This window comes from Aspergillus mulundensis (genome assembly GCF_003369625.1).
Source record: "Aspergillus mulundensis strain DSM 5745 chromosome Unknown scaffold_1, whole genome shotgun sequence".
Lineage (NCBI taxonomy): Eukaryota > Fungi > Ascomycota > Eurotiomycetes > Eurotiales > Aspergillaceae > Aspergillus > Aspergillus mulundensis.
Window position 1 is genome coordinate 3,475,113 of NW_020797889.1, and position 10,633 is coordinate 3,485,745.

A 10,633-nucleotide genomic window follows, 5' to 3' on the forward strand; every position below is an offset into this window, starting at 1 on the left:
TTGTCCGGGTTGACGTCGTGTCTCGTGTTGTCTTGTCAAACCTCGTCCCTGTATTCCCCGGGCTCCTACTCCGTATCTCCATATATAATCCCCCGACGCCCTCCCCCGTCCCAGATTTTCTCCTTGCGTCTCCTCCCTCTTTCATTCCTCCCTTCACCCTTCACCCTTCTCACAACACATCAAGTGGGAATACCTTCATCATGGGTGTCGATCTCAAGGGCCTCTTCAAGCCCAAGGCTGAGCAGCAAGAGCACTCCCAGGCCACCACGCCTTCAAGATCCGACTCGACTGCGGAGAAGGACAATGGCATCATCGACGACAGCCCCGTCAAGTACCTGACATGGCGATCATTCATCCTGGGTGTCGTCGTGTCGATGGGTGGTTTCATCTTCGGTTACTCTACTGGTTCGTCTTCTCCGCATCTCCTGTGGTGTTACTCCCTCTGACTGGTCTTTGTATAGGTCAAATCTCCGGTTTCACCACTATGGAAGACTTCAAGATGCGTTTCGCTGAACGCCAGTCTAACGGCGAATACACCTTCAGCAACGTCCGCAACGGTCTGATCGTCGGTCTGCTCTGTATCGGAACCATGATCGGCGCCCTCGTCGCTGCTCCCATTGCAGACCGCATTGGCCGCAAGTTCTCTCTGTCCTTCTGGTCCATCATCCACATGGTCGGCATCATCATCCAGATCGCCACCGACTCCAACTGGGTCCAGATCGCCATGGGCCGTTGGGTCGCCGGTCTCGGTGTCGGTGCCCTTTCCAGCGTCGTCCCCATGTACCAGTCCGAAGCTGCCCCCCGCCAGGTCCGTGGTGCCATGGTCTCGGCTTTCCAGCTGTTCGTCGCCTTCGGCATCTTCATCTCCTACATCATCAACTACGGCACTGAGTCCATCAAGTCCACTGCCTCGTGGCGAATCGTCATGGGCATCGGCTTCGCCTGGCCTCTGATTCTCGGTCTCGGTGCTCTTTTCCTTCCCGAGTCCCCCCGTTACGCATACCGTCTCGGCCGCGTCGACGAGGCCCGCAATGTCATGGCCAAGCTGTACGGCGTTGAGCCCAACCACCGCGTTGTCGTCCAGGAAATGAAGGACATGAAGGACAAGCTTGAGGAGGAGCGCGCCGCCGGCGTTGCTCCCTGGCACGAGGTCATTACTGGCCCCCGCATGCTCTACCGTACTTGCCTCGGTATTGCTCTGCAGTCCCTGCAGCAGCTGTCCGGCGCCAACTTCATCTTCTACTACGGAAACTCTATCTTCACCTCCACCGGTCTCAACAACTCTTACGTCACCCAGATCATTCTCGGCGCCGTCAACTTCGGCATGACCCTGCCCGGTCTCTATATCGTCGAGCACTTCGGTCGTCGCGCTAGTCTGATGGTCGGCGGTGCCTGGATGGCCATCTGCTTCTACATCTGGGCATCGGTCGGCCACTTCGCCCTCGACCAGGCCAACCCTCAGAACACCCCCAAAGCCGGCAGCGCCATGATCGTCTTCACCTGCTTCTTCATCGCCGGCTTCGCCACAACCTGGGGCCCCATCGTCTGGTCCATCTGCTCGGAGATGTACCCCAACCGCAGCCGCGCCACCAGCATCGGCATCGCCACCTGCGCCAACTGGACCTGGAACTTCCTGATCTCCTTCTTCACCCCCTTCATCTCCTCCTCCATCGACTTCGCCTACGGCTACGTCTTTGCCTCGTGCTGCGTCGTCGGCGTCCTCGTCGTCTTCTTCTTCGTCAACGAGACCCAGGGCCGCACCCTCGAGGAGGTCGACACCATGTACGTCCTCCACGTCATCCCCTGGAAGTCCGCTTCCTGGGTCCCCGACGAGAGCATCGTCCGTGACCTCCACCCTGGCTCCGACGTCAACAAGACCGAAGGCCATGGGCAGGCCGAGCACGGCGAGGAGAGCAGGCCTGAGCCTCTTGAGATTCGGGAGTAGATGTCTTACATCTTACATATATATGAAATCGAAGCAAAGCTTCTTTCCATGTATGGTATGATATGATGCCTGATCTCGCTCATGAAGAGATGGTGTGAAGACGGAAGAAAGAAATAATTGCACATAGACTTGCATTCTGGGGTTTAGGTTTGGCTTTGGCTTTTTTTCTTGGGTCTGTATTTGTATATCTATATCGCGTTCTGCATATACGTATGCATATGTTTTTATGCTTTGCATTGGGTTGGATAGATTAGATGATGGACTTGACTACGTACTCGGTCCTCATATTCAGAATAAGAATATCAGTGTTGATTCACTACTCTACTTTTATATCTGTGTTTATCCTTGTACATCGAAGTAAATAAGATGACAAAAGAAATAAGCGGTTGTCTTGTTGAGTCTTAAGACTTTCTGTCCATGTAGAAGAAGACCCTCTTCTCAATGTGATGGCAAACAGTAATCAGCATAAGAAATATGTAATGAACGCAGCCCCTTAACAAAGACTTCTTTTCCTCCATACGGACCAGAGCACTCTCCTGCTCCTTCTGATACTCCACAGATACACTGAGGTACGGACGTGGACGTGGACGTGGACAGGGTCATAAGCACCTTCGCTCCAACCCAGCTACTAAATAAGCGCCATGTCCGCCGCTCATTAAACTGTAATGTTCGAGCGACAGAAAAGCGTCAGCTTTGCTTCTGTCCTATTTCCACTAGTCGATGCCTCCCTGGCGCGGCCAACGCGGACGTACCCAGCCCCGGAAAAGCAGCATGGCGATAGGAAGTGCTTGAAGCCGTCTCTTCTCTTCCGTTTTCCAGAAGCAGTCAGGTGTCAGGGCTTGGGCCATAGACATAGACACGCAGGTCATACTGCCCAGCCTTCTCCCCTCGGCAAGGAGCGACTGACGTGGCCTGGGCGCCGCCCAAGCTTGAATCAAGGTAATTGGGCTTTCTATGTAGATTGGTGCTGCACCACGTAGAACACGTATGCATGCCGTTCTCGACAATAAATAGACGATCACACATCAACCCACAAACTGCGCCGAAGTCGGCGAAGGCGACAGCAAGAGGAAAAGACAATCCCACCCATCCCAAGGCACGGAGGACGGCGAGAGCCAATTCTGCGGCTGCAGCCGGGCGAGCAGAGACTCCGTGAAGAACTCCATGGGCGAGTGGGGGAAGCCCGAGCTTCCTGTTGGTGTTGTGGGTGTCAGGAGACCGCCGTTCATGCTTGGGGTCATGGTCATGGTCATGGTCATGTTTGGGTGCGGGCTTGGGTCAACTGGCGATGGCGACATTATGTGCTGCTGCTGCTGCTGCTGCTGCGGTTGGACTTGAGGTTGAGGTTGTCGGTATTGAGGGGTGTTTGAGCATGCGGCGTCACTGTTGCGGTATGTGTTAGGGTATGCTATAAACTCAAGCGGATTGGAAATCACTTACATTATCTGGCGAAGGACAGGAACGGCCTTGCTGCAGAAGGTACTCCTGTTGGATAGGGCTGCGAAAACATCGAGCGATTTCCAGAGGAGCTCTTTGATTTCGGCCGCCTCGTGCGCGCTCTCTGGGTACATTAGCATGACGCAGAGAATGACAGCCGCGTGGAAGGCGTGGAAGCTGCCCTGGTTGCTGTTGTACCACTTGTAGGACGCAAACTGGGGCGATTCGTGGAGGGTTTGATGGATAGTCAAGGACGTCTTTGCGGACGCCAGGCATTTGACACGGGCGGCGCAGGTTTCTGTCGTGACATCGCCTTGGAGATATCGGCAAAGCGCGGGGCGGAGCAGAAGGAGGAGGAGCTGGTGGATGTAGCTGTAGAGGATGTTCAGGTTGGCAAGATGGTGGACAGGAGGGGGCTCGAGGGCCGGCTCGAGCTGGTAGCGTTTTTCGCACATTTCGTGTACGGAGAGAATCTCGACTTCTAGCTGCGCCGGCGTGTACCGGGGTGGAAAGCTGAAGAGACTCTCGCATATCATGGACGAGACGTTGTAGAGACGGTATTGCAGCAGGAGATAGGTCATTTGGGTTGGCCGAGGCGTGCTGAGCTCAGAGGCTGTGCCGGTTAGGAGGTCCACGTCATTTACGTCCAAGGGGAGCTTTGTGCCCATTGTTGCCAGGCCGGGATTTAGAATGCCGTATGCATTGTTATGGGTGTTATATAGCATAGTTAGTCCTGCCCATGCTCGACGCCGCTCCTCCCGTTCTATTGGTCCGAGAGCAAACCGTTCTGGGTCGACGTGACAACCCATTGAGGTGGCAACGTGGTGAGTCAGGCCTAGCAGTGTCCAAGTTGGTAGTCCTCTATGGAGTCGTGCGTAGTTGATCAGAATAAGAGACTGGAGGGAGTTGATGGAATGCCGAGAAAGAATACCGTCCGCTGATAGGCACCGCAAAGAAGCAGACCGATAACGCGATGATAGGGCTTTGACGTTGCGGATGACGGTCCTCTCCCGCCCAAGATCGGAGAGCAGGGGATCGTCGTCGTGGAGAGCAGTGACGGCAATGCCGAGGATGATGAACAAAAGAGAAATCCATGCAGTGGAAACGCTGTTTGGGTCGTGACAGAACTGTTGGTATTCGGCTTCAAATGTTAGATCGTGAAGGATGTGGAATAGCTATGTATGTCAGCATTTACCATGGCCAGGCAGAGGAGTGAGAACATACAGGAGAGAATACACGGAAGTAAACATCCTTCAGTGCATCGCAATATCGACTCGGTGGTAGTATGGCGAGTAACTCTTCCCTCGAAGTGGCACCCCCGGCCAAAGGGATACAATCGTCGTCATCGCCCGGAATCTCTGAATTGATATCGGGGAGAGAATCGCCAGAAGAACTTGTGGAATGCATCGAGTTCCATTGCGACGCCAATGGCTGGTACCGTACATATCCCGACGCAAAATTTTGCAGAGTCCCAGCGCTATTCAACACAGAGCTTCCGGGAAATGATGTAGGCCCAAGCCCAGTTGGACTGTCCAGTTCAGAAAAGCTCCCCGTCAGGCTAGTAGGTGATACAAGTGGTGAGTTTGAACTGCTTGAACGTGAACCAACTTGTCTTTGGAGCAAGTCCTCTAGGTTGCGTATTCTAGCCAGTAACTCGGCCTGAACAACAGCATCTCCAGCCGAAGGGCTCTCTGATGACAATCTCGGTTGGCCAAGATATACGCAGTCTTCCGCGCCCAGTCCCCGCCGGACGCAGGTTTGGCAGGGGCGTCCATCACGAGAGCAACGAATCTTTCTCGTTCGACAGGCCTGACAGCTGATTGGAAGTCGCTTGCCGGTTGGACGAGAAGAAGGGGTCATGGCGTCGTGCAACGTTTCTGGGAATTGCAGGTTTAGCAAAGAGGAGAGAAGCTGTCGGGTGTAGGGGTAAGATAGAAGTTGAAAAGGCTCGGCACGTATCGTGACTTCAATTGATGTTGGAAACTATATAGGGGATCTCCAGTGGGGGACAGTGATGCTCTTTTAACCTTGATCCATGGGGACTGACGGGAGCTGCTTCAACATTAGCATTTATGTTTTAGTCAACAGAGCCCCGGTAGATGTCCAGCTATTCTCAAGATCAGGTAGTACGTTGGGTCATGAGATTTGAAATTGTTTCCTAATTCAGCAGACTGGGCCACCAGTGTAGACAGTTCTGAGCATGTAAGAACTGCATAGTGGACGTATAGCACGATGATCTGCATGTCTCGCTTGCATTAGTGAGTAAATGCTTCTCGAATGCTACTGCATCCGTTGATCCGCTAGATCCCACGTTGCCTGCCATCTTCCCACGCGAAAAGGACACGGGACGGCATGGCAAACTATTGGCGACGGCTTCGATCACCAACCAATGTGGCGTGAGGTTCCGGACCCCTGGGTCCTATAAAATGTCTTCCGACTCCCTAGCAAGGATAAACTTTGAGGCTACATCGTGCGGCCGTGCCGCATGCCAATAACAATGGTCATTGAGATGGGGCATAAGAGGTCAAAACGCTGACGATCTCTCCCTGTAATTATAAGAGTTGGAATCAGCAGGTGAATTGCTTCCCATGAACGGTCAGACCTGAGCCAGTCCTTCGGCCCGGGAAGGATCCTTGAATTAGAGATGCCAGCTATGTCAGAATAACTGTGGAGTATCAAAGAATTATGATCCTATACATGGCATTTCAGCTGTTAAGACTGGAAGACTCGGAGTTTTGGATGGCAAAGTGGCACATTCGCCCATGATCCATTGTTTCATCCCTGAGGCGAATGATTTGGAACCAGTCAAAGGGATCGGGATCTGGAGATCCCACGACAAAGTACCCCAAGTATGGCAACTCGCTGTTCTCCGCTGAAACTGTCAGATCTTATGACACTTTCAGTCCTTTTAAGCGGCTGTGGGGCGGCCGCCGAGATGCCGAGGCGAAGCCCAAACCACTTTGAGGAAGAGAAGCACCAAAGAAAGCATTCACGACAGCCTTCAGGCTCCAGCTTTCTGAGTGATCTGCGGAGTCATCTGGCAGACTGGTGCGACCGATGTTAGTTCCTGGATCAAGCGTCGGCCGTCCGAGTGCTGAGGCGACAAAAGTGCTGTTCCGCCGGCCGAGTCGTGGTCCGTGGAAGACTCGATGATGACAGATTCTAGAAGGGCAATCGAAGGGAAGCGAAGCCAGTGCACGAGACTGATTGGCAGATTGCTGACATGAGAGCAAGCAGATTGGGTGCATTGCGCGTGATCTTCGCCCCTCTGACGCATGCCAGGCAAACCATTGTCTGCTAGCGCATCGGGAATGCAGGACAAAGTATGTACTTCTGCAGGTTCCCCATAATTTATAATCCTGCCATGGACCGGCACAATGTAAGCCAACTATGGGAATTAGAGTTGGACCAAGGTTTGTTGAATTGACCAACCGTCATCCTCGGGGATCAAATCAGGAGGCGAGAGAAGCGAGACAGTGATTTAGCAAAGAGGCCTGAACGCAAAGAGCCCCATGTCTCAGGAGTACGGAGTACCCCAATCCATTGTTCACCATATTCTTCCTCGCAAACGCGTGTCGATGGACCGTGGTCGGACAATAATCCTTGGGGGAAGTGTACTCCGGAAGTTCCCCAGGGAAGCTCAGGGACAGCGAGGTCCAGACGCCAGAGCCATGGTAGCGAGCAGTGACAGTGTCGTTGTCCATGGAACAAGCCGTGTCGACCCGCCGGTTTCCACTTCTAAACAAACAACACTGTTGCAACAGCCGTCAGCGGGAGTAGAGACCAAGGCAGAAGGTCATTAAACAAGACGAATACTCACGGCGAGGCCCAGAAATTGCCCGAAAGAGTCTGGTGATGGACGGGCGCCGGGCACCTAGTCAGCCTCATTCTTTGTCTGTAAGTTTTTATGGCATTGGTAGAAAGAGGCGGAAAGCAAGGTTATAAGATGGAGGCGTCGTCTTCGACTTGGGGACTCGGGGTAGTTGCAAAGAGCTTCGTACCAGATACCTGGGAGTTACAGTTGCCGGGAGTTGAGCCATCACGAGGCTTCAGACCATCCACGTGCGTTCCCTTCCTCCCCTTCGTCTTCTTCAGCAGCTTCATCTTTTTCCTTTCCATCGCATCATCCCATCTATCGGACCCTGATCGGCTTCATCTGGCTATGATCTGCCGCTATATCTGCTCGATTATATCCATCGCGTCATAGGCACGAACACAGCGCTAGTCTCGCTGGTGCCCCTCCTCCTCCTCCTCCTCCTCCTCCTCGCTCAGCCCCAGCCTCGCACGCTGATATCATTCTTTCATCTTCCCACGATCTTCCCTTCTCAACTTGCTTTTTCTACTGGCTTCTCGCATTTGCTTTGCCCCGTTTCGAATCTCTGCCTTGCGCCCGAATTCTCCGAGTCTGCTTTCTATTGGCCTTTTTTCCTTTCGATCAGCATTGACTCAGCCTTGTGACCCCACCCTCTTCGATAACCGCCTCCTTCCGGTTTTCTAGCCGCCCTCCCCTCTTGCTCGCGATATCTTCCATCACCCCACCCCTCATCTCGAACTCATTTCCCACAGCCTCTTCCTTGGAACAGCCCCTCATGTCTTCTAACATCTACAGAGAGCGTGATCGTGAGGACGATTGGGACGAGCGTCGTTCTGGCGTCTCTATCAAGCGCTACGTCATACCTACGGAAGAACGAGAGCGCGAGCGAGACTTGTTCTTTCGTGAGGAATCAGGTCCTGGCGAGAGAGATCGAGAGCTAGTCATTCGTCGCACAACAGAGCGCGAAGAGCCCATCATGGTGCAGCGTTACGAGCGTGACACAGACTACGACCGAGACTATTACGAACGTGAGTTATCAGTGTCAGACCGGCCACGCCGTAACCCTAATCCCATCACCATCCGTGAAGATCAGCCGGTAATCATTCAAGAAGCCCGAGGTCCCGTTTACATCAATTCGCGCGAGTCTGACTACGATATTGTTCATCGATCAGAGGTCGACCGAGACCCAGCCTACTACTACCATCGCCGTGTCCGAGAGTACGACAATGACAGCCGCCGCATGCGTCGCGAACTAAGCCCTAGTGATTCTGTCTCTCAGGCTAGCAGGCGGCGCGACGACGATTACAGCAGCGACGACAGCATGGTTTACATCCGGAAAGAAACCAAGGAGTACGACGATCATCACCACCGTCACCTGGCCTCAGGTGCTCTGGTTGGTGTGGGTGCCGCCGAGTTTCTCCGAAGTCGTCGAAAGAAAGATGGGGAGGAAGTTGCTGGTGGCCTTGGTCGTATCGGCCGCGATGTAGGTGCGGGTGCCCTGGGCGCCGCCGCTGTTGAAGCAGCATCGCGGGCAAAAGAGTACTACCGCAGCAAGAGCCGCCATCGGTCTCACTCTTTCGATGATGATCGAAGCTCCCGTTATAGTCATCATCGCCACTACAGCCACAGCCATTCCCGCCACAGGCGCAGCCGCAGTCGATCTCACTCGCGTTCTCGCGCCCGAACATTCGCAGAGATTGGCTTGGGAGCTGCCGCCATTGCTGGTGCTGTGGCCCTGGCTCGCAAAAAGTCAAACAGTGGTCGCAGTCGCTCGCGTTCCCGTCGATCCCGTTCAGTCAAGGGCGATGATGCGAAACGCAGCCAGTCCCACCGCCGTAAGCACATGGCAGAGGCTGGCTTGGCCGGAGCTACTGTGGCTGGACTGGTCGAGAGAGCCCGAAGCCGTTCGCGTTCCAAAAGACGTTCCCGCTCTCGATCGAAGAGCAAGATCCGAAAAGCCCTTCCCGTTGTTGCAGCCGGTCTAGGATCTGCCGTGGCTGCCAACATATGGGACAAGAAAAAGGATAAGGAAGCAGAGGAAGAGCCACGCCGTAAATCTCGCCATCGTTCGAGGTCGCGGGGACGCGCGCCATCTGACATCTATCCCGACCCCACTCGCGACTCTACTGGCCTCATCGAATACGGCGATCATCCAGTGCACGGAAGCATCCCTGCTGCGAACTATTACGGCCGCCCACCCAGCTCTCAGGGCTACCACACAGACGCCTCTGACCGGCTAGCCAGGGATGCTGGTCTTGGCTCTCGCCATCGAGGCCGTACCCGTAGCCGCAGCCGTGCCAGGTTTAGCAGCAGCTCTCCCTCAAGCGACGAGGGCCGCCGTAGGCGCAGGAGTCGCCATAGACACCGCAGTCGATCACGCGATCTGGCAGGAGCTGCTCTGGCAGCCACAGGTGTCGGCTATGCGGCTCATAAATACGCTCAGCATCGGAAGGAGGACAGAGATAGGGAAAGGCAGAGTAAGTGGCGTATTTATGAGCGCAGTGGGTAAAGCATGAGTGACTGATCCCGCTTCATCAGGGTATGACAGCGATGGACCGAGTCCCTTTGAGCAACCATTCAGTCCCAGTCCTTACCCGCCTTCGCCTGCGACCGGCCCAGTAGATAGCTCTCAGTACAGACCCAACAACTACTATCCTCCGCCTCCCGGTTCAGCTCCAACTCCCGCGCCAGGTCCGATGCCTTACAACCCGGCTGATTATCCGCCTCCACCCAATTCTGGGCCGCCTCCGCAGCAGTACAGCTACCCTCCTCCCGCGGCCGATGCATATGCACCTCGGCCCCGGAGGGCAGATGAGAATGTGAGTGCTACACGCGACTTCTCCTCTCCAACCACACAACCTCAACCGTACGATGGTGTGTTGAGTCAGTCATGCTCATGATCGAGCACCGTGTTAACTCTTACCTTCTAGGTCTAGACCCCACTCGTCTAACAACACCGCGTCCACGCCCACGACGCAGACGGACGCGCGCTGGGAGCGAACCGCCCCAGTCAAAATCTGTTGCCTTTGACGATGACCCGCAGACAAACGAGAAAAACAATGGATATGAAACTGATGACAGCGACTCTACTATCGATGGAATGAGCTCAGGCCGTCGTCGTCGCCGTCGTCATCACCGGCGTCACCGTTCTGACCGACGCCGCTATTCTTCGTCTGACCCCTACGCATCGACAAATGACCGCACTGCGGCGCCCAAGCAAAATCAAACAGGCGCTCCTGAATCTGATTCCGATGCCACAGTCGACCTTCCTGACCGGTTTGATCGCCAAGGCCGCCTCCTTCCTCAACCTGGGGATGACCCGCTGGCTGATAAGGTCGAGAATTTGCTGAGACGATTCAACCGGGTGTTTGTATAATGATATGATCTGATCTTGTTTCTTTGGGTGGCTTCTTGGCTATCGATTCTTAAATGCTTAT

At 54.4% G+C, this 10,633-nt stretch overlaps 3 protein-coding genes across 3 annotated transcripts; 2 read left to right on the plus strand and 1 right to left on the minus strand.

Moving 5' to 3' along the window:
- Nucleotides 1-200: 200 nt before the first annotated feature.
- DSM5745_02612 (sugar porter family MFS transporter) lies at nucleotides 201-1,945 on the plus strand (the record flags this gene model as incomplete). Its single annotated transcript, XM_026744628.1, has 2 exons — nucleotides 201-405; nucleotides 462-1,945. 2 exons carry the CDS (start codon nucleotides 201-203, stop codon nucleotides 1,943-1,945), a joined length of 1,689 nt encoding a protein of 562 aa, XP_026607791.1.
- Nucleotides 1,946-2,970: 1,025 nt separating this feature from the next.
- On the minus strand, nucleotides 2,971-4,789 carry DSM5745_02613 (fungal specific transcription factor domain-containing protein; the record flags this gene model as incomplete). The annotated part of the gene is made up of 3 exons (XM_026744629.1): nucleotides 2,971-3,328; nucleotides 3,386-4,557; nucleotides 4,607-4,789. The coding sequence occupies 3 exons, from the start codon at nucleotides 4,787-4,789 to the stop codon at nucleotides 2,971-2,973; spliced, it is 1,713 nt and encodes a 570-aa protein (XP_026607792.1).
- A 3,182-nt stretch (nucleotides 4,790-7,971) lies between these two features.
- DSM5745_02614 (DUF3824 domain-containing protein) lies at nucleotides 7,972-10,572 on the plus strand (the record flags this gene model as incomplete). Its single annotated transcript, XM_026744630.1, has 3 exons — nucleotides 7,972-9,673; nucleotides 9,735-10,070; nucleotides 10,127-10,572. 3 exons carry the CDS (start codon nucleotides 7,972-7,974, stop codon nucleotides 10,570-10,572), a joined length of 2,484 nt encoding a protein of 827 aa, XP_026607793.1.
- Between the last annotated feature and the right edge of the window lie 61 nt (nucleotides 10,573-10,633).